Here is a 23,521-nt window from a genome sequence, read left to right on the forward strand (position 1 = left end):
GGCCCTAGAGCCACCTAGTGGATCAAAAGGTCAAGGTCTAGTCTTTGTTTTGACCACCTGGTAGTGGTCTGGGACCAGAGAAACAAGCAAGGGATTCCCCACAAGACTGGACACTCCCAAGTCAGGTGAGGGGAAAGAGACCAGTCCCGGGGGAAAGACTGGAGCCAGGCCAGGCAACCTCAAAGACAGCACAGACATGATGTTGACAGTCTTACAAGTTAGACAGACCTGCTGGTGGGTCTGCAAAGATCTTTATTGACCCCTTCCTTCGAGGGTGAGGGGACCTAGCCACAGGGCCACGGCCAGGCACCTCAGTTTGAATTCAGCATGACAGACTGCCCAGGGCCAGGAGAGGAGGAGGGTGAGCTCTGGCAGTCATTTCTCCAGCGGAGCGTAGTTTAGCAGTTTTTCAATCAGGTCCACGTGTGCTAGCAGCATGCGGCGGCAGCAGTAGCGCTTCAGGCCCAGAGCGTCCAGGGCATCCCTGTAAGGAGAGAGGAGTGAGGCTGGATGCGGTCCCTACAGCTCGCATAGGTCTGCGGCCCCCACCTCCAACTTGCCTCTGTGCACTACTGTGGACAGGGGTTACCAGACACATCTACATAAATGGGGACCAAACCCTGACAGCAGACCACAGGGAGATGACCTAGACATTTCTGAAATAAGCACCCGGATGCTGGCGAGTCCCTTTGATTCCCCAGGTTACACCTATCCCATTTACATGCCCACAGGCCAATCTTCAGTGTCCTATACCCTTATGTGTCATGGGTGTTTTGTACATGTATGCCTGGTGCCTGCCGAAGCCCAAACGAGTTATAGACATTGAGCCACCACGAGGATTCTATGAATTGAATCTGGGCCCTCTAGGAAAACAGTTAGTGCTCTTAACAGCGGATCCATCTCTCTAGCCCCCTACTTCTGCTTCTGGCTCTTTTATCCGGGGTTGAGGTAGCTTTATGGGCTTCTAAAATTATTTGGGGTATCTTAGGAGGCCAATACCCCCTCGTCATGGAGCTGAATTCCAGGCCCCACGAGTGGACGCTGAGCGAACAATGTGAACTGGCTGTTGTCTCCCTCCTTGGCTTGTACCCCCAAATCCAGGAGAGTTTGCAAACCAGCTAGGTTTAATTTCTCTGGAACCCAGTCAGCTTGAGAAGTTCCTGCCCAGGTAAAGAGGGTCTCAGCTACTCACCCACACTGCTCATTGTAGCTGACCATTCAGCCCTACTGACTTATAGCCTGTGAGAGGGAACCCCTTGGTATTGCCATGGAGGTCAACTACTATGGGAACAGTCATGGTAGTGACTGCAGGGGGAAGGGACAGCACGAGCAGATGCCCACAAGGCTGGAATATCAGAGTTTGTCTTGCATTTAAAAAATATATTATTATTATTATTATTATTATTTTGGTTTTTTGAGACAAGGTTCCTCTGTGTTAACAGCCCTGACTGTCCCAGAATTCACTCTGTAGACCAGGCTGACCTCGAACTCAGAGATCTGCTTGCCTCTGCCTCCTGGGTGCTGGGATTAAAGGCGTGCGCCACCACGGCCTGGCTTTGTCCTGCATTTTAAAGGGTCCATGGGGTTCTAAGTACGTAGAAGGAGGCCTGAAAGCAGACACAGGTCAGGGAGTAGGTGGACAGGGAAGAGGCCTGAGTGCTCTGTTGTGGATAAAGAGGTGCCTGTCACCCATGGGAAGGATGCTCAGAAGTTCCCAGGACAGCAGTTTGAATCCACCTTCCCAACTTCAGAGAGGCTGGGCGTGGTAGCACACGCCTTCAATCCCAGGAGACAGGAGGATCTCTGGGAGTTCAAGACCAGCCTGATTTACATACAGAGTTCCAGGCCAGCCAGGGCAACACAGTGAGTTCCTGCCTGGAAAACAAACTAAAGGGAGACTCATTCTTCCGGGAATACATCACAGGACTGGGCTGGAGGATAACAAGGGTTTGAAATTCCCAACGCAGAGTTCTCTACTCTCGCTGCCGCAGGCCCTCCTCACCCGACCCCTGGCTTGCTTCTGCAGACTGGATTCCAGTCAATTCTCTACCCCAAAGTTTCATCTATCCCTGGCCCAGGATATCTCAGCCTTATCTGCGGATCCGCCGCAGAACTCTCACCCCTACCTTCCCGCCTCCTCCCCCGCAGGCCCGCCGCCTCACCCCTCGGTGTACTCGGCCTGCAGCAGACCCAGATAGGCTTCCCATTTGTTGCCGACGATCTTCCCGCAGGTGAAGCAGCGCACCGGGATGATCATGGCGGCGTCTGGCGCGCAGGCTGCCGGCAGCGGTATTTCAAGGCCCGCCCAGGCGCGTCTATAGTGCGGGGCCCATTGCGCCCGAGCTCCGCCCCGCGCGATCCTGAGCCCCGCCTCGCATCTCCTTGAATCCTGCCAGGGCCCCGCCCCGCTCCCGCGATCACCCTGCAGCGGCGGTGTTCTCTGCCCGCGCCCACCCGGGACTCCTAGAGCCTGCGTGCCCGTGGCAGCATCCCGGGAGCCCCCTCCCGCCGTGGTGGTACGTCCCGGAGCTACGGTGTCCGAGCGAGGCCGAAAGGTTCGCGGCGCCGGCGGTTCGCGTTTCTCGTGTCTGCTTGACAGACAGCTGCTTCGCTGAGCGGCGGCGCGCGCAGGTACGGCGGGTCCGCGGGCTGGGGTCCCGTCGGCTGGATAGCATCCAGACTTGAGCTAAGAGATGGCAACAAGTGGTGGTGGCGCGGCCAGGACGCGGACTGCCGAGAGTGCGTTCAAGGCGGTCTTCCCGCCTCCTGGCCCGGACTCTGAGGGGTCTCGGTCTGGAGCCCTTACCCGAGGTGCCAGCCTTACCCGAGGAGTCCGAGCCGTGGAGTTTGGGGCGTCCCCTCTCTTCTGCCGCTGCAGAACCGTCGGCCGTACGGTGCCCCGGGTCCCGACGGCGTCCTCCCGCGCTCAGCAGTCCACTTCTTCTCTGAGAAGGGAATAGAAAAGGCTTTTCCCGCGGAGAGGATCAGGGTGGTGGTCCGGGAAGGCGTCGTGTAGGAGGCACCCTATGAGCAGGCTTTCTAACATCTTTCTCCCGGGAAACTTGGCTCGGACGCGGAGATTGCCCGCGGGACCGCTAGGGGCCACAGGTCTGCCTCACCTGGAGTTGACCTAAGTAAGGACTTAAGGGAATGGACGACTGCTGGTGTCTTGGGGACTGTATCACCCTGACCGCAGCGCCTTCTTGTTGTGCCGGGGGCTGCCCTTGGGAGGACGAGGCGGCATGTAGTGAGAAGCTGGAAAGGTCCGTAGAGCTTGGGAAGTTTGGGGTCTGGTTAGAGAGACGCCTCTAGTCTCCTGAGGGAACAAAAGCTGTACTCCCCTTCGTTGCAGGGGAGGTCAAGAAGGGTCTCCTGGGTCTTGAGTGTGGCTGGTCAGAGCCACTGCCCAACTTGGTGGCTATGCCTCCACTGTCACCCTAGACAGTCCCTCTAGCAACGTTTGACATCCCCCATGAAGCCACGTGCAGAGCCACGAGCTAGGCGACTTCCCGGTCCGGTCCAGTCCCCTCCCCCAACATCCTGCCCTGGCCAGAGGGGCAGTGGGGGCCTGTGAGTCACGGGGATCAGGCTCAGGATCAGGACTGAAGACTGCCCGCGGCCAGAGGTGAGGGTGGCAGGGGAGTGGGGTAAGAGATGGTCTGTAGGGTGGACCCTAAGGATGGGGTGGAGGCCAAAGACTTCTTGAAGGAGGGGCCCAGTTCGGTCCTGCCCCTGGAAGACTTGTTTACTTAGGGAGAGTTGGAGAGGGAAGCCTGTGCCAAGCTGACATTCCTAGAATTCCTCGTGTGTGTGTGTGTGTGTGTGTGTGTGTGTGTGTGTGTGTGTGTGTGTGTGTGTGTGTGTGTAAAGCCCACTAGCTTCCAGTGCCTGTTGTGGGTGGTGGCATCCTCTCCTTCCCTAGTTCCCGTTCCAGCTCCCTGGATTCCCAGAAATTACCCAGGCTAGAGAACTCCAGGCTGTTGCTTTATCTGCCCAGCCTTTGCTTATTACCCCTGAGGGGTGTGGGGGGGACAGTAAGGAGTGGGGGGATGCTGTGGGTCACGTCTCTCCAGAGCCCTGGCCAGGATCCCAGGCTCAGCTTCTACCGCTACCTTTTCCTGAGCGTTGTGGAGTTCCCATCTGATACTGTGCTGGGAGACAGATGGGGGTCACTTGTACCTGCCAGCTGGGCTAGTGTTCGCCAATACAAACCGACTGACTGGTCTTTGGACTGGCAGTAGCTGCGTGAGAATAGGTGCCTTCTTCTGTAGCGGGAGAGGGCGCATCGAGCTAGATGTCTCGCTCACAAGCAGTTTCTAACCCATCTGCCACAGTTCCTGCCAGAGGAGGGGTCACTTCAGGGCAGGGGACAAGGAGGAAACCCATGATTGAAGTTTTGGCTGCCCAGCCCCTCCCACCCTGGGTGTTGCCCTGCAAACAGCCAGCCAAAAGAGGGTGCCATACTGTGTGGTCTGGAGCACAGAGCTGGCTTTCAGCTGCCTTATTGCCCGGACCTAGATCACAACCTCAGTTTCTCCATTTGTGAAGTTCTGGTGGGACCAGAAGCACACACAGGGAAGGTCTCAGTTCCTCCACTTAAGGGTGACCATGAACTAGGGGAAGTGGGTGGAAGGGACTTCTCCCCAGGAACTCCAGCCGTATGCCCTCTGGCTTGCTCTTCTCTGTCACCCATGGTGAACACACATCCTCTTATACCTCACTCCCAGGCCATAGCTGCGGCACACACACTAAATGTGTCCTGCACGTGCTGTCTAAATAGCTCTTGGAGCCTGTGGCTCGAAACTGAAGTGAGTAACCTAAGATTCTTTTGGGCTGTCGAGGCTGGGGTACATGGGACCCACACCTGAGCCATCTCAATGCTTGGTGGTTCCCAGCATTTGGGGGCAGGTATGCTTTGTCGCACCGTAAGCATCCCCCGGGTCTCAATTAGGTCCCTTCTATTTCCACTGCCACAGGAGCTCTAACAGAAATATCTGAGGGGGGAAGGCAGAAAGTTCAGGAACGGTGCTTTTTGTGGTGGCCAGAGAGCCCAGGGAGGAAGACTGGACCCTTTTGCTGGCTGCACCAGAGAGACCTGCACCCCCCAGCCCTGGCTCTGTCCCTGAAGAGGTGGGAGGCTCGAGGTGTCTGGGAGCTCTTGTTAGGCTGTGTGTGGCCCTCAGTCCTTGCATCATGGTGGGAGTTGTCAGCCTACTGGACCAGGAATTCGTGGTGCTCCTGCCCAGGGTGGGGGTCTAGGGCAGGCACGGAGGCCCTGCAGGGGCTGAAGCCACAGCAGGAAGGCAGACACCACAGCCTGTTTGGATTGGCACAACTCTCCCTGCCTCCTCAAAGAAGCTGTAGAGCCTCTCAGCCTAGGGCAGGGAAGGGAGTGGGGGTGGGAGTGGGGGTGGGGGGGGGGCGCTCTGCTCTCCTTCCTGAGCTAGCTGGGCTTGGAGTGGTTGCTTACTCAGGGGTCCAAACAAGCTTCTGAGTCATTTCATGCCGCTAACCTCCTGAGAGGTCAAAGGTGGTTTGCTTTGCTTGCTGACAACTACTGGCCCCAGGCGACAATGGTCAAACTTTGTCTAGAATTTGGGCAGGTCTCTTTCTGAGTGGGAACCTGGTCTGGTTATGTGGGAGTCCGTGGTTTCCTTGGCCTACCCCCCAGGTTTCCCATCTGTACCTGCTCATGACTGAGAGGGACCTTAGCTGGGAGCCTTGCTGGCAGGTGGCCCCTATGTCCAGATCAGGGTGGTTGGGCATTAGGCCAGAGTGTTGAGGAAGGCACCCCCTCCTGGTTCAGATGGGGTGGCCTTGCTTTGGCCCTTTGTTGTTATTGATCAGACTGCACACCATGCCCTGGGAATTTTGTACTTGGCAGCAGAAATGGACCTCATGTGACTGTCCTGAAGTCTGCTAGACTTCATGAACCCTGCTCATGTGGGTTTTATAGACAGAACCTTCTAAACAGGAGAATGGCACATGGTTCAGAGGACAGCGTGCAAATGCTGAGCTCAGTGCAAAAACCAAAATGGCTCTCCTTTGTCCCAAGAACTTTTGGCACCTCTAGGGGAGCCCTTCTTATCCCGTTCCAGTTTTGGCTGTGTTAGTTACTTTCTTCTTTTTTGATTTCTCGAGACAGCGTTACTCTATGTAGCCCTCGTTGTTCTGGAACTCACTCTGTAGACCAGACTAGCCTCAAACTCACAGAGATCCACCTGCCTCTGCCTCCCGAGTGCTGGGAGAGAGAGACCAAGGAGGAATGATGGTTATTGACTTGCTCTTCATGGCTCACTTAGCTTGTTGTTTTCTTTGTTTGTTTTTGTTGTTTTGTTTTTTTTGAGACGGAGTTTCTCTGTGTAATAGCCCCAGAACTTGCTCTGTAGACCAGGCTGGCCTCAAACTCACAGTTTGCTTTCTTATACACCCCAGAACCATCTGCTTAGGGTAACACCACCCACAAGGGGACTGGGGCCTTTCACATTCATTATTAATCAAGAAAATGCCCTACAGAAGATTTTATGTATATAGGTGTGTGTCTGCATGTATACCCGTACACCACGTGAGTGCCTGGTGCCCACAGGGGCCAGAAGAGGGTATCAGATCCCCTGGAATTGGAGTTGTAGAGGATTGTAAGCTGCTGTGAGGGTGTTTGGAATCGAACCTAGGTTCTCAATTAAGAGCTAGTGTTTGTTTTGTTTTGTTCGAGACAGGGTTTCCCTGTTTAACTAACAGCACTGGCTGTCCTGGAACTAGCTCTTTTTTTAAATTGATATTTATTGAGCTCTACATTTTTCTCTGCTCCCCTCCCTGCCTCTCCCCTCCCCGCTTCAATCCTCCCCCAAGGTCCCCATGCTCCCAATTTACTCTGGAGATCTTATCTTTTTCTACTTTCTACTTCCCGTGTAGATTAGATAGATCTATGTAAGTCTCTCTTAGTGTCCTCATTGTTGTCTAAGTTCTCTGGGATTGTGGTTTGTAGGCTGGCTTTCTTTGTTTTAAGTTTAAAAACCACCTATGAGTGAGTACATGTGATAAATTGTCTTTCTGTGTCTGGGTTATCTCACTCAAAATAATGTTTTCTAAGCCGGGCGGTGGTGGCGCACGCCTTTAATCCCAGCACTCGGGAGGCAGAGGCAGGCGGATCTCTGTGAGTTCGAGACCAGCCTGGTCTACAAGAGCTAGTTCCAGGACAGGCTCCAAAGCCACAGAGAAACCCTGTCTCGAAAAACCAAAAAAAAAAAAAAAAAAAAAAAAAAAAAAAAAAAATGTTTTCTAGTTCCATCCATTTTCCTGCAAAATTCAAGCTGTTATTTTTTTCTGCTGTGTAGTACTCCATTGTGTAAATGTACCATTGTGTAAATCTCTCATATAAATATATAGAGAGAGGGTTTCTCTGTAGCTTCGGAGCCTTCCCTGGGTCTAGCTCTTGTAGACCAGGCTGGTCTCGAACTCACAGAGAGATCCACCTGCCTCTGCCTCCCGAGTGCTGGGATTAAAGGTGTGCGCCACCACCACCTGGCCGTACCATATTTCTCTTATCCATTCTTTGGTCGAGGGGCATTTAGGTTGTTTCCAGGTTCTGGCTATGATAAACAAAGCTGCTATGAACATAGTTGAGTACATGTCCTTGTGGCACAATTGAGCATCCTTTGGATATATACTCAAAAGTGGTATTACTGGGTCTTGAGGTAGGTTATTTCCTAATTTTCTGAGAAATCACCACACTGACATCCAAAGGGGTTGTACCAGCTTGCAGTCCCACCAGCAGTGCAGAAGTGTTTCCTTTACCCCACCACCTCTCCAGCATGAGTTGTCATTAGTGTTTTTAATCTTGGCCATTCTTTCAGGTGTAAGATGGAATCTCAGAGTTGTTTTGATTTGCATTTCTCTGATGACTAAGGATGTTGAACATTTCCTTAAGTGTCTTTCAGCCATTTTAGATTCCTCTGCTAAGAGTTCTCTGTTTAGGTCTGTACTCCATTTTTTTTCTTATTGGAGTATGTGATCTTTTGGTGTCCAATTCCTTGAGTTCTTTGTATATTTTGGAGATCAGACTTCTGTCTGATATGGGGTTAGTGAAGATCTTTTCCCATTCTGTAGGCTGTCGTTTTGTCTTGTTGACCGTGTCCTTTGCTTTACAGAAGCTTTTCAGTTTCAGGAGGTCCCATTTATTAATTGTTTCTTTCAGTGTCTGTGCTGCTGGGGTTATATTTAGGAAGTGGTTCCCTGTGCCAATGCGTTTAAGTGTACTTCCCACTTTTTCTTCTATAAGGTTCAGTGTGGCTGGCTTTATGTTGAGGTCTTCGATGCATTTGGACTTGAGTTTCGTGCATGGTGATAGATACGGGTCTATTTTCATTCTTCTACATGTTGATATCCAGTTATGCCAGCACCACTTGTTAAATGTGCTTTCTTTTTTCCATTTGATATTTTTTGCTTCTTTATCAAAGATCAGGTGTTCGAAGATGTGTGGATTGATACCCGGATTTTCTATTCGGTTCCATTGGTCCTCCTGTCTGTTCTTATGCCAATACCAGGCTGTTTTCAGTACAGTAGCTTTGTAGTAGAGTTTGAAGTCACGGATTGTGATGCCTCCAGAATTTCTTTTATTGTACAGGATTGTTTTGGCTATCCTGTTTTTTTTTTTTTTTTTTTGGTTTTTCGAGACAGGGTTTCCCTGTAGTTTCTAGAGCCTGTCCTGGAACTAGCTCTTGTAGACCAGGCTGGCCTCGAACTCACAGAGATCCGCCTGCCTCTGCCTCCCGAGTGCTGGGATTAAAGGCGTGCGCCACCGCCACCCGAAGTTGAGTACCGTTCTTTAGAGGTCTTTGTCTGGAACTAGCTCTTGTAGACCAGGCTGGCCGCGAACTCAAGAGATTCGCCAGCCTCTGCCTCCCAAGTGTTGGGATTAAAGGCGTGTGCCGCCACCACCCAGTTTTTTTAGTTTTGAAATAAGTAAGGTCTCTCTGTGTCCCTAGCTGTCCTGGAGCTTGCTGCGTAGACCAGATTGGCCTTGAATTTACCAAGATCCCCCTGCCTCTGCTTCCTGAGTGTTGGGATTAAAGGCATGAGCCACCATACCCAGTTTAAAGCCCAATCTGATGGAGGCATTTTCTCAGTGGAGGTTCCCTCTTCTCAGGTAACTTTAGCTTGTGTCAAGTTGACAAAAAAAAAAAAAAAAAAAAAAAAAAAAAAAAAAAAAAAAAAAAAAAAAAAAAAAAAAAAAAACAACTAACAGCACAGCTACCCCTGGGGGAAGAGAATTGGGGTCCAGGATGACGCACCTGGATTCTCTTGCATATATCCCTCAGGCTGCAATTCTGCCTCCTGCTCTCCTCACGGCCCTAGCTGATGCTCCCATGTTGTACCATGGGGAATTGCAACGCCAGCCCCAGATCCAGGGGATAAAGATGACCAAGTAGACAGACAGTCAGCTTATTTATAGACTGCTGGGAGCTCAGCTGTGTTTCTGATCCAGGGCTTCAGGCTCTCCTCCAGAGGAGTGGTCTGGTCGCTAATCCCATTTGGGTGATGTCAGGATGGGTGATGGTTGGTCAGAGGTGAGGGTATAGCTTTTTCTGGTCATTTTTGGATCTTTCCTGGGCCCTGTGGCTCCACCACTCTCCACTGGTGTCTAGATACTTGTGTGTGTGTGTGTGTGTGTGTGTATGCGTGTGTGTGCATGGCCTCCTACATGCACAATATACCATTATATAGGCACCCCCCAGCCCCGACTGGTGTATATCTGACTGAATCAAGAAGCCAAGGGAAGAGGGCCAGGAGCCACAGGGCACAAGGGTTTTTAGGAGTCACCAGCAGCCTCCTGCTCTCTAGGCAGAGCCTGCAGGCTGTGTGTGGTCTCTGGTGGTCTGTGGATGTGGTCCCACCCAGCTCTGTCCCTTTCCCGGGGTTCAGACATCAAAGAAAACTTAAGAGGAATTGAAAGGTAGAGGGCTGAGGTAAACCCCAGGTTGAGTAGGCACTTCCAGGCACGCATCTGGCACTCTGGGGGCTCCCATAGACTCAAATCCCAAGAACTGGGACCCTGAACATGCAGCCTTGCGGGCCGGGGTCGCAGTTCTCCATTGTGACCTCTTGGGGGCAGCAGTAGGCTGGTGCAGTGAGCCTAGGTGCTGGGCTGGGAGCTGCAGACCTCATTTAGGCACCTGGGGTTTCCACTAAGACGCAGCCCCTTTAAGAGCTGCCTATGGACATCCTTTGTTTTTCTCTTTTCCTCATTCTTCCCGCTCCCTCTTCTGCCTCCTCACTCAGAGACCTTCAACGAAAAGGTTTCCTTGTTTTGCCTTCCCTCATGTCCTCTGGGCTGCAGATGAGATGGGAAACCTTGGCCCCATGTTTAGTACCTGGCCCACACTAGGGGGCTCTTATGATCTGCATCTTTTGATTGGGTTGGAGCTCAGAGATTGGAGGATGGGACCCAGCAAGGGGCCATTATCTCTCCATCTTTGATGGGCTAGTGTGTATCTGGGCATACTTGCAAGGGGCATTGGTGCCAGTTACCATGTGCTTGTCTGCCTGGGATGGTGTTAATTCGTCATAGGCTGATTCTCCCTGAGCTGGTCAGAGTGAAACTCCAGGCCCCTGGTTATGCAGTTATAGAACGGCACCAGTGGGACTCTCAGAATGGCACATGGCTCCAATGGAATCTGGCTTTGCTCCCACTGCCCCTAGGAGGATGGGCTGGACCAGAGGCTTAGCTGATTCAGTGAGCACTCTGGGCCAGCAGGGGGCCGCCTGGGGTTCTTTGGCGTCTCTCCTCTGCTACTTTGGTTCTTGAATTCTCTTTTTAAGTTAGGAAATCTCATGGACACCGCACCCTCCCAGGCACCACGAGCTCCCTAAGGCGCTTGAAAGCTAGAGCCGCCCAAATGCCACCAACAAGAATTGGGTCACCTCTTCATTTGCTCGGGGCTTTGCACATCCTTCTTATGGTTGGAGAACTGCTGCAGAATGGGCAGTTGGGGTGCCTGTTGGGGGTGGTCTGGGGTGTAGGTTCGGGGCCGAGAACTGCTACGATCTCATCCCGGCCCTGCCTCCTCAAACACTCCCCCTGTCCTTCAGCTGCATCTTCCTCGGAGACCCCGGGAGGGTGACAAGGAGGCGGGAGCTCGGGGTCGCTGCGATTGGCCGGTGGGGCGGGGTCCTCGAGGGGCGGGGCCGTGCTGGATTGGCCGGGCGCGCTCGGGGCGCAGCGGGCCGGCCCGCAGGTGTCTGGCCGAGGGGTGGGAGCCGAGCTGCGCGCCCGCTGCTGCCGCGGACCCGGGAGGGGTGGGAGCCCGCCGGTGTGGTGCGGATGGGGTGTCCGGGGGCAGCGGGCGCGGATCGCTGACAACGGCCGCAGCCAGTGAGCCTGGCGGCGGGGGCCCAGCCTCCCCAGTGCGATGCGCCGCTCCAGCACTGATGAGTCCACATACCGGCGCAGCCCTTCTCCGGAGAGCAAGGAGCCGGGCTTCGCGCGCGGCGGCCCCTTTCGGCGCTGCAGCAGCTTGTACGGGCGCGCGGGCGCCGCCGGGGACGCCGGGGATGCGGGCGGCGGCTTCTTCGGCCTGCACACGAACCCCGGCCCTAAGGCGGCCCAGGCGCGCTATACGACTCCCAAGGGCAACAAGTATGTGGTCTTCTACCTAGACCTCTCCTTCATCTTCCTTCTAGAGCTGAAGCGCTGCAGCATGGCGCGCGGCTGCCTCCAGGGCGTCAAGTACCTCATGTTCGCCTTCAACCTACTCTTCTGGGTGAGTGTGGGGGTCTGAAGGACCGGGGTTCGCTGTTATACCAGTGGCTGCCAGAAGCCCTCTCCTCTCTTTTCCTCTGCTGTGGAGACAGGGTGTGTGCGCACGTGCTTACAGGACCGGTTGGTACCCAGCCTTGCCTCTCCTGGCCTCCAGGCATAGAACTGATCACCGTTTCTGAGCCACTGAGCCATGGGTGCCTTCCTCAGTCTCTTCCTGGTCTTTTCTCTTTAGCCTACGTCCTTCCCTCGCCCCTTTCACACACTGCCCCTCTGGGAGATTGACCCACCAGGTCCTGGTCCCCAGCTGGTCCCCCTGGATCCAGAAGATCAAGGGTATGTGTACTGCCCGACTGATTAGGGCCTAGGAATGTATCACAGACACTGGCCACGGACTCTTCACGGACATGGGTGACATCTGGCTCCCTGCCACCTCAGCAGAGACTCCAACTTTTGCTGGGGTATGTTGAGGTTGCTCAGACACTGGGTAACGTTCAGTTGGGGCTTGCATTATGGTAGAGCAGGAGATGGCCCCCTCCAGTCTGGATAGAGGACAGTTTGCACACCCTCACCCCTTACTCCACAGTAAGTGTCACATCTGATTACCACCTGGTGTTGGGGCTTGGCGGAGCCTGGAGCCTGAGCAGAGGATGCTGGATTTGATTAGAGGTGACCCTTTATTACCTGAGCATAGCCTGGTGCTTCATTTACTAGCTAGGAAGCTTGGAGAATGGTACCCAAGGTCATTCCATACTCTCTACCTTGGTTCCTGAGCCAACTTTCTGAGAGTGGGTGTGACTGAGGTTGAGGGGTGTGGTTGGGAGCGAGGGAGTGTGGGAGTGGGAGGGTAAGGGGCATCACTGGGATCCCCACTTGCTGTTCATTTGCATGCAGTCCAATTCAAGTCATATGTGCAGAAACCTAGGTCCACCTTCCTGACCTCCCTTTTCTTATAGAGCTGGGATTTGCTGGGACTCTGGGCTGCCTCTGGGCAATAGCCCAGGGAGGCTGCTGCCCCACCTATCCCATCTTCCCCCACCCCCACCAAGAGGTCTCTGCCAGAGGCTCCCAAGGGATGGGCCAGGTCTGGGAGTGCTCACGTAGCAGGTGGGTATGAGCAGTAGGTGTGGGCTGAAGCTGTAAGCAGCCTGTGTAAGGGCAATGCTTCTGTTTGAGGGACCTCAGTGGGCACCAGGGTGTCTCTGAGACTGTGACAATGGGGAGGGGGTGACTATAGGCAACAGTATGACAGGTGGACAAGGCTCGAGAACTGCAAATGACAACGTGACAAGTGGATGGGTGTAGCACTGTGACTAGACCTGACAGCTGTAGTCACTCACTATGATGGCAGTAGGCAGTGGAGGTGGCAGGAGGGTTAGGAAGCAGGAGTGTGGGGCTGGGTTTGGGGAGGTTGCTACTGAGCAGGCACATTCTACTGACCAGTGGATAATATCCTCTACACCAGCGAAAGGAACAATCAGAACCCTTCCCGGCACAATTCCTGTGCTGAGAAACCCAGTTCCGTCCTCTTCCCCACATGTACCTTCAGCCTTGCAGACAGGCATGCATGTCTCAACACCATCATGGCTTTTCCCTCCAGCTTGCTTCCCCTCCAGTGAGGGGTTAGAGGCAGCCACTGAAGATGCTATGAACAGCATGGCTTTGCCTGGATGTACCTGTGCTGGGCTTGGCAGAGTCCATCTGGGCTAGCAAGTGTGAGAGTCCGTCCATCTGGCCTGGTCAGTATGATGTCAGTCCACATTGTCCCTGGTATCTGTGAACTCAATCCCCCTCCTGCTGGTGACAGGCTGTGGGTGGGAGGGCCAGGACACTCCCTATCTGAGCTCCTGATGACTCTTGCAAGACAGGCTTTGACTCCCACTTGCCACCTAAAATGTATGACCAGCAGACAGGAACCCAGCCTCTGCTGTGTGTCCTGCCTCAGTTTCTCCATTAGAGTTAACCAGGCAACCAGAGTCAGAGCGGCACTGACCCCTAAACCTGTGTGGGGACCTGAGACGCCCATTCCCTCCTTCAGCAGATAGGCTCTCGCTGGGCAGTGATGCTCAACTCTACTTGGCTAACCTGCTTTTGAGGTGCGCACAGGGTAAGGACTAGCTGGTTAGGGTTGGGGGTGCCTCAGGGAAGTGGGCTGAGTACACGGCCCTTGAACAGTTGAGTGGGTAGGTGGTGTTGGGTGCTGGTCACTGGCGGTAAGGGAGTGGGGGCTGAGCAGCCCCTGGGACCCCCATCTCAAGCCTCTGAGGCTGCACTGTTAGCTGGGCCTCTGCCAGCAAAGCTCTTCCTGTAATGGAAGTTGAGGTCCCCTGGGATTGAAGGGAGTCAGTGAAGCCTGGTTCTTCCTGTCTCCTTTCTCCTTTGCCCTCCCCTCCCCTGCCCTGGGCGCAGGGACCCATCCACCTTCCTGGGCAGCTACTGTGGTGTAAGGGCTAGTCTGAATGGGGCTGAGCTCCTCAGCAAGGCCAGAGCGTTTCCATGGCTCTTCTGTATCTAGGTGCCAGAGTCGCTGCTGGCCAGGCCTTGGCTGCGGTTGGTTCCTCCCATAATGCGCTGACCAGTCGGAGGCCCTTCCTGTAGTGCTTCCAGGCAGGTGACCCTCCCCAGTCCTTAGTCTAGCACAAGGTACAGCTGTCCCCTGCATGGTATGGTCAGTGTCTATTTGGGCGGACAAGATGGAGGTTAGAGTCATGCCTGTTACCCAGACACTCTGTGACCCGAGAAGATCCTGTATTTGTTTGTTTGCTTTTTTGAGACAGGGTTTCTCTGTGTAACAGCCCTAGCTGTCTTGGAACTCGCTTTGTGGACCAGGCTGGCCTCGAACTCACAGAGATCCGCCTGCCTCTGCCTCCCAAGTGCTGGGATTAAAGGCGTGCGCCACCACCGCCTGGCGAAAATCCTGTATTCTTGGCATTTCAGATTCTCCATCTTGATCATGCAAAGTGACCCAAAGGTGTGTGGATCAGGGTCCTTCGGCTCCCACCCAGGTGGCCTGTAATGACCTGAGCTGGAGGAGGCATAGGAGTCAATCTCCACTTTCCTCTCTTTAAGGGAGGGTACTGGAGCCCTACCGTGGCCCTGCTCTGCCTGAGCTATCACCATTTCAGCCTCAGTACCTGCCTTATGCAGTCCCCAGGGAAGGTCCTGCCAGGCACAGGGATCTGGCAGCAAGTTGCAGGGCACATGCCTTGCTAGGCCCTTGGTCGTCTGTTGCCATGACGAGCTGAGGTGGCATCTGATGGACAGTGGTCCTGTTGTTGGCCGCTGACACTTTTAGTCTGGCTGGTGAGGGGGTCAGGACTGGGACCAGGGACTGGAGGACCTCTCTGCTTCCTGTAACGGCCTATATTTGTGATGGGGGTGGCAGGGAACTGCCCATACAGAAAGTCACAGACTAGTCTGTTCTTTGGGATGTTGGTGGCTCCAGCAATGTCCTGAGTTGGAAGAAACAAAGTTATGTTTTTAAAGTATTTTGAGACAGTCTCACTTAGCCCAATCTTTCCTTACTTATGATTACACGGAACTCCTGACCTTGCTGCTTCTACCTTTAAAGTGCCAGGAATACTGGTGTGCGCTACTACATACACATGGTTTATGTGGTACTGGGTGTCTAACCCAGCGCACACTTGGCAAAAACTACTAACTCAGGTACATCCCTAGGCGTGCCTTCAATTTTAAGTGCACAAACTCACCCCACTGACTCCTAGCCAACTCACTCGTCCTAGCCAAGATGGGGAAGGTTCCTGCCAGACTGCAGGAGAGGGGCTTTTGGACATAGCCTTGGTTTATACAGGGGGCCCGGCCCTTCCACCTCCACCAAAGATATGGCTAGCTGCCCGGCCATCTGCCACATTGAGTTGTATGGCTGGAGGGGTGGTGGGCAGAGACTTGTTAGCACTCACCTCTCTGGATCTGGACAGGCACATTTGGTGGGCACCCAGTGCCATGTGGCACTCAGCCTGAAGCTGGTCCAAGGTGCTGGAGGCACAGGTAACTGCTGTGCACAGGTTTGGGTGGTACCAGCTCACTACACCTCTCGGACTGCCACAGGCATCATAGCAGAGTGCCTAGCAGGTGGCTGAGATATGTTGTACTTGGGGCCAGGCACGCTGCATGACGATGAGCCAGGAGGTTAGGATGCAGGACCGTGGTGGCAGGAGGTCCTGCCCCTGGGTGATGTTCCCAGCTACTATCCCTTCAGGACCCTAGCTTCCCTAGATTGTTGTGGGGGGTGGGCTTTGCCTCCCACCAGGGCTCCTCTATAGCCTGGAGGTACAGCTGCAGAGGAGTGAGCCAGCAATAGGAGGTCGTCTGCCTTAGAAGTGGGGCACAGGAAGCTGGGGGGGGGGCATTATAGATTTGGGGTAGGGGTTTTAGCTCCATCCCCAGTTTTGATTCAGCAGAGACCTTGCTCCAGAGCCCCAGGGCTCAGCCCTAAGTCCTGCTTTTCTTATCTTCTGAGAGTCTCACAGGCCCTTTTTCTTTTGATCTTTGAAGCTGTAATTTTCCTGCCAAAATGTTTTAAAATCTGCGTGCACTAAAGCATTTTTAAACTACAGGTCAGTACTCTTAGCACATGCACGTTTTCATTAGTGCACCCATGCATGTGGCATTGGCTCCGGCTGTGAAAGGGGTGGCCCCATGAAATGGTGGTGGCTCTGCGTGTGCTGCTCATGTGTGACAATGCATGTGACACCTCTGGGTGGCAGTGAGGAGCATCTGGGCTGGTGTTTGTCTTTTTCTCAGCGAGGGTGACAGGCTATGTAGTAGTTAATGGATATTTTTCCTGCTGTCTCTGGGTGGAGGGGACCATGTCGCACCGTGTCAGTGAAGGAGAATGGTTCTCTTCTGGGTGTGGGGTTCGGGGTTCTTGCCATTCCACTCTTGGAGATTGCCCCCTCCTGGCCTCCTGGAATGGGGCATCTCGCCCACCCCCAGTGGTGCCAGTTGCTTTGCACAGCGGTGTCCTTCCTATGCCCTTCTCGGTCCCCTGGGGCAGGGCCACTCCAACAGCTCACTTTCCTGCTGACACACGCCGTCTGCTGTCTTTGGAAGGCAGAGGCGGATGGTGCAGACAGCTTGGGTCTTAATGACACTTGTGTTTTACCAGCATCTCCCCTCCCCTCTGCTCAAGGACCTGCCGTCATGAGTGCTCAGCCTCGATGTGGCCCTCCCAGATGTGACTCATGAGGGGTCATGGCTCCTCGGGGGCAGTGTTATGCTTGAGGTCAGCCCTATGGATTGGTGTCTCTTGAGGCCTCTTGCTACTTTTGACTTGTAGCTCTTCTAGGGCAGGTACAATGTAGAGTGACCGAGGGCTGTCCTGCTCTTACAACTTCATAGCCTTGGTAATTCTGATCCAGTCCAAGGCAGCAGGTAGGGTATTAACTTCTGCTTAGCAGTGTGGGGCCCTGGAGGTCCCTCCATAACCCGTAAGACACACTACTGGGTCCTGGAAGACCTCGTGATGCTTGGGACCTTCTGAAGGTCATGGGATAAAGCCATGGAGACAGGAGAGACCTTGTTTGCTATGGCCCTGGAGAAGCCTTCCAGATCTAGCAGCTTTGTGTGTTTGTGGAATGATATTGTGCCTGCAGTGACCATAACATGGCAAGATCTCCATTAGGGACACTTCTCACATGTTGAATTGGGGAAGCCTGGCCCATCCAGCTGCTTTACTTGATCAACACCGTAGACAACACCACCTCTCAACCACTGGCAGTCCTGCAGAGGTCCCAACCATAAAGGGGGCATCTCTGTAGACTGGCTTGCCAGAGCTTCCTTGTGGCTGTGAGCATGTATCTCTTAAGAAGTCACCCAAGGCATATGTACACCCTCTTCCCCCACCAGGCAGGTTTCCTGATCCTTCTCCTGGATGCAGAGCTTCCCATATGGCCAGCTTTCCCAGGCCCCTTTGCTTCCTGCTGACTCCATAGCAGTGTCTCCAGGAGCTACCTGGAACTGAGAACCTTGGGTCAGAGCCCACATCATGGGCTCCTGTGCCATGCCCTGTCCAGTTCTTTGTTGGGTTGTGAGGCCTTTTCCCAGAGCCCGTCAGCTGGTGGTCCATCCCTAGCCTCCAGGAATACATCTTCTCTCCTCTCCAAATGATACAGAGTCCAAGGCCTCAGGTGAGGTGGAGCTGTAGCTCCCCTACCACCATGGCAGCCCCATACCGAGACAGACTAGATGTCCCTGTCATCATGCCATGATGAGCCAGCCCTCTGTAGAGTCAGCTACCATATGCCTTTCTTTCCTGCTTTCTCTTATTTGGATTTTTATAAAAATGAATGATGAGAGTCCGGTGGGTGGAATGCACCTTTAATCCCAGCACTTGGGAGGCAGAAGCATGTGGATCTCTGAGTTCCAGGACAGTTGGGATTGCACAGAGAAATCCTGTGCCAAAATAAAACTGAAAAAGAGTGATGAAGCCCCGGGAGGCTCGGAGGGGGTGGAGGACTGGGCAGCAGCAGGTGCTCTGGTGAAGTGTGCCGAGCCAGGGCTTTCCCTGCTCAGGGTTATGAGTAGCCCAGGGCAAGGGGGCCACATGGCTGGGTGGGTTGCTCAACTGCCATGGCCTCTATAGGGTGTAGGGAAGGAAGGTTGCAGGATCAGAGGGCCCAAGGAGATTCAGTCCCTTCCGGGTAGGCATTGGGTTGGTGGATGCATCCTGCAGGGAATCTGAAGGCACAGTCTCACTGGGGTTGTGTGAGGAGGTGTACTCTGTCACAGGTCACTGTCATTGCGGGGAAGGGAAGGGAACGGAAGGGACTTGAGGCATGGTACCCTGCCACAGGAATTAAGATGTTTCTAGTGGTTCCCAGGCTGACAATGTTGTCCTGAGCTGACAATGTTGACAATGGAGCCCTGCCCTGGGGTCAGGAGCCCTGCCAGTCACCTCACCCTTTCTCTCTCTCTCTCTCTCTCTCTCTCTCTCTGCATTGCCGCGGTCCTAGCTGGGTGGCTGTGGTGTCCTAGGCGTTGGCATCTGGTTGGCTGCCACACAGGGAAACTTTGCCACCCTATCATCCTCATTCCCATCCTTGTCGGCTGCCAATCTACTCATCGTCACTGGTACCTTCGTCATGGCCATCGGCTTCGTGGGCTGCATTGGGGCCCTCAAGGAGAACAAGTGCCTACTGCTCACTGTGAGTGTGTTGGGCCCCTCTTTGTGGCTGGCTCTCGGTGCCATCAGCTTCACTTCTGGGGCCTGTCCAGCACCAGGGGGCTCTGTGGGGTCTTCCAGGCCAGCTGGGGCTGGAGGGGTCGCTCAAGAGAATACATTATAGCTGGGGTTGGGGGCTGAGGCTGGGCAATCATGAGGTCCAGGCTAGTCTGAGGTCCAGAGTAAGACCCTGTCTTAAATAAAGTTTAAAGGGGGAGGGCACTAGTCTAGAAGAATGCTTGCATGATATGCATGAGGTTCTAGGTTTGAGTCCTAGCACCACACATACATAAAAGTGTACCACAGCTTGGAGGGACAAGGCACAGATCCAAGAACTTAGGTGTGCCCACATGTGGCCTTTACCGGACTGAGACTCATCCTTGTGGCCCCAACTTGCCCCTGGCCCTAACCTCTGTGGAAATCTCACAGCACCATTTGGCCTTGGCAATATATTTATGGCAAGGAAGCTATTTCCTCCTCCACAGTTTACAAAGTTAATCACAGGTAATTAGGAAAGGGCTCCTGGAGGCTCTTATAAATTAATGTTCCTGACAGGCCTCAAGCGGCAGGGCAGTGGACTGAAGCTCCATATCAAGAGGCTTTAAATGGTTCCTTTCCTCTACCTGTGGGTTTTGCTCAGGGCCTCAGTCTCTTGTAGAGGCAATCTATTCCCTCTTCCGCCCCTAAAGGGGGTACTGCAGAATGTTTACAGGCCACTAATAGGCGATGCTTGGGATCTCTTTTATTTTTATTTTTTGGTTTTTCGAGACAGGGTTTCTCTGTGTTACAGCCCTAGCTGTCCTGGAACTAGCTCCTGTAGACCAGGCTGGGCTTGAACTCACGGAGATCCACCTGCTTCTGCCTCTCGAGTGCTGGGATTAAAGACGTGTGCCACCACTGGGAATGGAGCTCAACAGTAGAGTACTTGCCTAACATATCCTGGGAAGAGGAGCGTGTAGAGGGAGACCCAGACAGAGGTGTCAGGCCAGGAAATAGGGACATATACCCACATGGGGATGTTTAGATCATGCATGGGGCTCTCCAGGAGCAGGATGTGACTAAGGACATCCTCTCTACAGTTCTTTGTGCTGCTGCTGCTGGTGTTCCTCCTGGAAGCCACCATTGCTGTGCTCTTCTTTGCCTACAGTGACAAGGTATGTTGCTGTGAATGGACAGCACACGGGGTGCTGGGAGAGTCAGTGTAGACACAGTACCCAGGGATCTGTCTGTGGCTCTGGTTGTATGGGTGGCACAACAGCACTCTTAATTCCTCTAGTAAGTGCAGGCTGCTAAGTGTACACTGTCCCAGCCACCCCAACCTGCAACTGCAACTTACTGTGTGCCATGTGTTGTTTCCCTTACCTATCTGTCTGGTCACACAGTTGGATGGGTTTACTGAAAATCTGGGATCTTGAGTTATAGCTAGCGCTATGTTCCAAGCTCCTGTGTCCCTGACTTTCTGTAAAGGACTACAGGAAGCTCCATGTACAGGCTGGGAGCTGCCTTCTTCAGTGCCCTAGTTCCTTTACTGGAGATCTAGGAATGATGCCCATCCCGTCAGCGGTAGAGCAAGTAGACAGTAGTCCTCCCCTAGCCAACAAGAGGAAACCTACAGAGATGAGAGGACAAAGGCCTGCACCAGGATTCTTGCAGTTCTGGGAGGACACGAACCTGGGTGTGATCGGGTGGTAGGGTAGTGGGTAGTCCCAGGAAACAGGTAAGAGGTTCAAGTGGGAGGGGCATGTGGTATTGCTGAGGGATGGTGTCTGTCTTGGACTGAAGTGGAGGGTATTCACTGGTGGCCTGTTAACAGATCGACAGTTATGCCCAGCAAGACCTGAAGAAGGGCCTGCATCTGTATGGCACACAGGGCAACGTGGGCCTCACCAACGCCTGGAGCATCATCCAGACTGATGTGAGGCTTGGGCAGCCTTCTTGGTATGGCGGGACAGGCTAGCAGGGGTGGGTGTTGTGGCTGCCTCTCCACCAGTCCTTTGCTTCCTCCTGCTCCTAGTTCCGTTGCTGTGGAGTCTCCAATTACACTGATTGGTTTGAGGTATACAACGCCACTCGTGTGCCTGACTCCTGCTGTCTGGAGTTCAGTGACAGTTGTGGGTTACATGCACCTGGTACCTGGTGGAAATCGGTAAGGGCTTTTCCCTCCTCTTTTGGGTGGCTGCAGAGGTGGTGTTTCCCCAGCTGATCCTGGCTCTCCTGCAGCCCTGTTATGAGACAGTGAAGGCCTGGCTCCAGGAGAACCTGCTAGCTGTGGGCATCTTTGGACTGTGCACGGCGCTGGTGCAGGTGAGCAGGGCAGGGCAGGGCCTGGGAATCTTGACCAGGGAGCACAATGGCAGAGGGTTTGCCCTCAGGAGCCTGTGACCTGGGCAGGGAGGTAACAGTGCATACTGTAAGAAGCTGGTGCCTCAGAGCAAGTTCACTAGGGGAGGTGACCTTTAGTTTCTCAAGGACTAAGTGCTGCCCAGTGCTCCCTGACTGTGCAGAGTCTATGGTCACCTAGTGGGTCAACACAGCCAGGCAGCCATACTGGTTGGTAGTGACAGGACTTCCCAATGCAGAATGAGGGTGGCACTTGAGACCCTACTGCTTCCAGGCCCTGCTCTCCTCCTGGGTTCACAGCTATCCATGGAAGTGCTGAGAGTTGGCAGTGGGACGCTCCAGGCTAAGTGGGACCGACTTACAGGGCAGCCATAATTCATCTGGCAAACAGATACCAGTTGGCTCCAGCTGGAACAAGGGGCACAGTAAGGCAGATGGCCTGGCTCAGGCCAGGTTGGAGAGGAGTGTGACCTAAAGTGCAAAACACAACTTTCCCCGGGGATGAGCTGCGGGAGGGGGTGATACCAGGCTACCCCGGAAGCCCAGGCCCTTCTGCCTATGCGCAAAGGCCTGTGACCTCTTGTCTCCACAGATTCTGGGCCTCACCTTCGCCATGACCATGTACTGCCAGGTGGTAAAGGCGGACACCTACTGCGCATAGGTCTCACAGCCTCCGCTCTCTGCCAAAGGACCCCGCCTGTGGGGAGATGTCCAAACCCGCTTCCCATGCAGGACTCGGTGCTCTGCTGAATGCAGGGGGAAGAGCTTGAGGCCAAAGCACCCAGGATCTACCCCTGCACCCAAGGGGCCTCTGCTTGGGTGGCTGCAGAGTCACCAGATTATAGGGTTGGTGCCAAGCCTGGCACCCAGGGCTAAGAGCCCAGGGAACTCTGACATTTTTTATACCCACATATCTTCCAGTATTCGCACAGGATAGGGTCCCCAGCCTCGCATGGATGCCAGGTTGGGGGCAGGCCCAGTCTGCTCAAGGCCCACGATGGTCCTGGTGCTCCAGGCAGGGCCAGGTTCCATTGATTCACATTCCATGATGGTGGCGCGGGACCAGGTGCATCTTAATAAAGTATGAGCAGCCCCTGTGTCTAGCTGGACACACAAAAATTGTACATCCACAGCCTCCAACTGAGGAAGTTCTTTCATTAGCCAAGGGTCAGCAGAGTCGGGAGCACTGCTGACCCATTGCAGGTTGGGGGAAGAGATGGCCTCTGTCCATTCCTGTCTCTCCTGGGATGTCACAGACACTATTGTATCTATGTCCTAGGAGCTCTGCCCTTGGATTGTGCAGATAGACTGCAAACAGCAACTCTAGGAGACGAGCCCTTGCTACTGGCCAGAGTTAAAGCATCAAAGTTGTGTCTTCTTAACCAGGGGATAAAGAAGAACCTTAGGTGAGGGCCTCTGGCTATAGGGCTAGTACCCTTGGTGTTTAGGTGAGCTCGTCCTAGGAAAGGCACCTGACTCCCAGTCCCTACATCCTGCTGTCTGAGAGACCTACTCTGCGACACAGTTCTCATTAGGGTCATCCTTGTGACTCCCACACCTGAGAGTGACATGCACTGGAGAGAATCTGACCAGATATCTGTGGAGTTGCTGCTACCCTTCCCATTCTCTGGCTCTGGGCTGAATCCTTGCTTCCCACTGTCCTCTCTCTAGTGGAAGCCATAGGACCTGAAGAATCTGAGAATTACTATGGAGTCAGCTGCTCCAGACAAGCTGCTAAATTAGCAAAAGGCTCTTTTACTTAAAGGTTGCTAAACAGAGAAAGCTGCATTCAGAATACATGGTGTGCTGACTCTGCTCAAAGCCTTGGCCCTCTTGAGCTTCACTCAGGTCCCAGGATGCCCTTCCCATCCCCAAGCTAAGCAGCTCTCAGAGATGGCTCATGGTCACCAGACCACCATAGCCACTAACAGCCCACAGTGCTTTGCCCCTTACTGACTGAATTTCTATCCACCAGTCGGTCAGTTCTTGAACAACACCTCTGTACACCCCAACTTTGCTGACCCAAACCCAGAACCTGAAGTTCACTGCTTAGTGGGGTTGCCCCGAATGGCTCTGGGGTCAATCTTCAGCACCAATGAGGAAAAAGAAATCGAGACATGAACTGGGCTGCCCACTTTTCTGTAGCCCTAGAGAACTCACCTAAGTTTCTATCTACTCCCGTCATTTGATATCGTCACCCCATTCCAATCAGGACCCTTGCCTGTGGCACTCTGACCTCTACT

General features: G+C 53.8%; 2 protein-coding genes across 4 annotated transcripts; one reads left to right on the forward strand and one right to left on the reverse strand.

The window, feature by feature from the left end:
• Window positions 1-215: 215 nt before the first annotated feature.
• On the reverse strand, window positions 216-3,616 carry Polr2l (RNA polymerase II, I and III subunit L). The gene is made up of 3 exons (XM_038337330.2): window positions 2,825-3,616; window positions 2,163-2,686; window positions 216-484 (listed from the first exon to the last, which is right to left on the reverse strand). Exons 2-3 carry the CDS (start codon window positions 2,255-2,257, stop codon window positions 376-378), a joined length of 204 nt encoding a protein of 67 aa, XP_038193258.1. The 5' UTR covers window positions 2,258-2,686; window positions 2,825-3,616; the 3' UTR covers window positions 216-375.
• Tspan4 (tetraspanin 4) lies at window positions 2,394-22,402 on the forward strand. Of its 3 annotated transcripts, none has more exons than XM_038337311.1 (8): window positions 2,394-2,631; window positions 11,680-11,759; window positions 18,730-18,921; window positions 20,018-20,092; window positions 20,752-20,853; window positions 20,953-21,084; window positions 21,159-21,242; window positions 21,871-22,402. In XM_038337311.1, the coding sequence occupies exons 2-8, from the start codon at window positions 11,697-11,699 to the stop codon at window positions 21,937-21,939; spliced, it is 717 nt and encodes a 238-aa protein (XP_038193239.1). In that variant the 5' UTR covers window positions 2,394-2,631; window positions 11,680-11,696; the 3' UTR covers window positions 21,940-22,402. The 3 variants fall into 3 exon arrangements, with proteins under 3 accessions (XP_038193239.1, XP_038193245.1, XP_038193231.1); XM_038337317.1 differs by lacking the exon at window positions 2,394-2,631 and adding an exon at window positions 3,518-3,625; XM_038337303.1 differs by lacking the exon at window positions 2,394-2,631 and having other exon boundaries at window positions 11,409-11,759.
• Window positions 22,403-23,521: the final 1,119 nt, after the last annotated feature.

Source organism: Arvicola amphibius, chromosome 1 (genome assembly GCF_903992535.2).
Source record: "Arvicola amphibius chromosome 1, mArvAmp1.2, whole genome shotgun sequence".
NCBI lineage: Eukaryota > Metazoa > Chordata > Mammalia > Rodentia > Cricetidae > Arvicola > Arvicola amphibius.

Coding starts and splice junctions, on each gene's coding strand:
- Tspan4 (XM_038337303.1), top strand. CDS start 11,409: ATGCGCCGCTCCAGCACTGATGAGTCCACATACCGGCGCAGCCCTTCT. Junction 11,760..18,729: donor CCTTCAACCTACTCTTCTGG/GTGAGTGTGGGG, acceptor CCGCGGTCCTAG/CTGGGTGGCTGTGGTGTCCT. Junction 20,854..20,952: donor GGAGCATCATCCAGACTGAT/GTGAGGCTTGGG, acceptor TCCTGCTCCTAG/TTCCGTTGCTGTGGAGTCTC.
- Polr2l (XM_038337330.2), bottom strand. CDS start 2,257: ATGATCATCCCGGTGCGCTGCTTCACCTGCGGGAAGATCGTCGGCAAC. Junction 485..2,162: donor CAGGCCGAGTACACCGAGGG/GTGAGGCGGCGG, acceptor CTCTCCTTACAG/GGATGCCCTGGACGCTCTGG.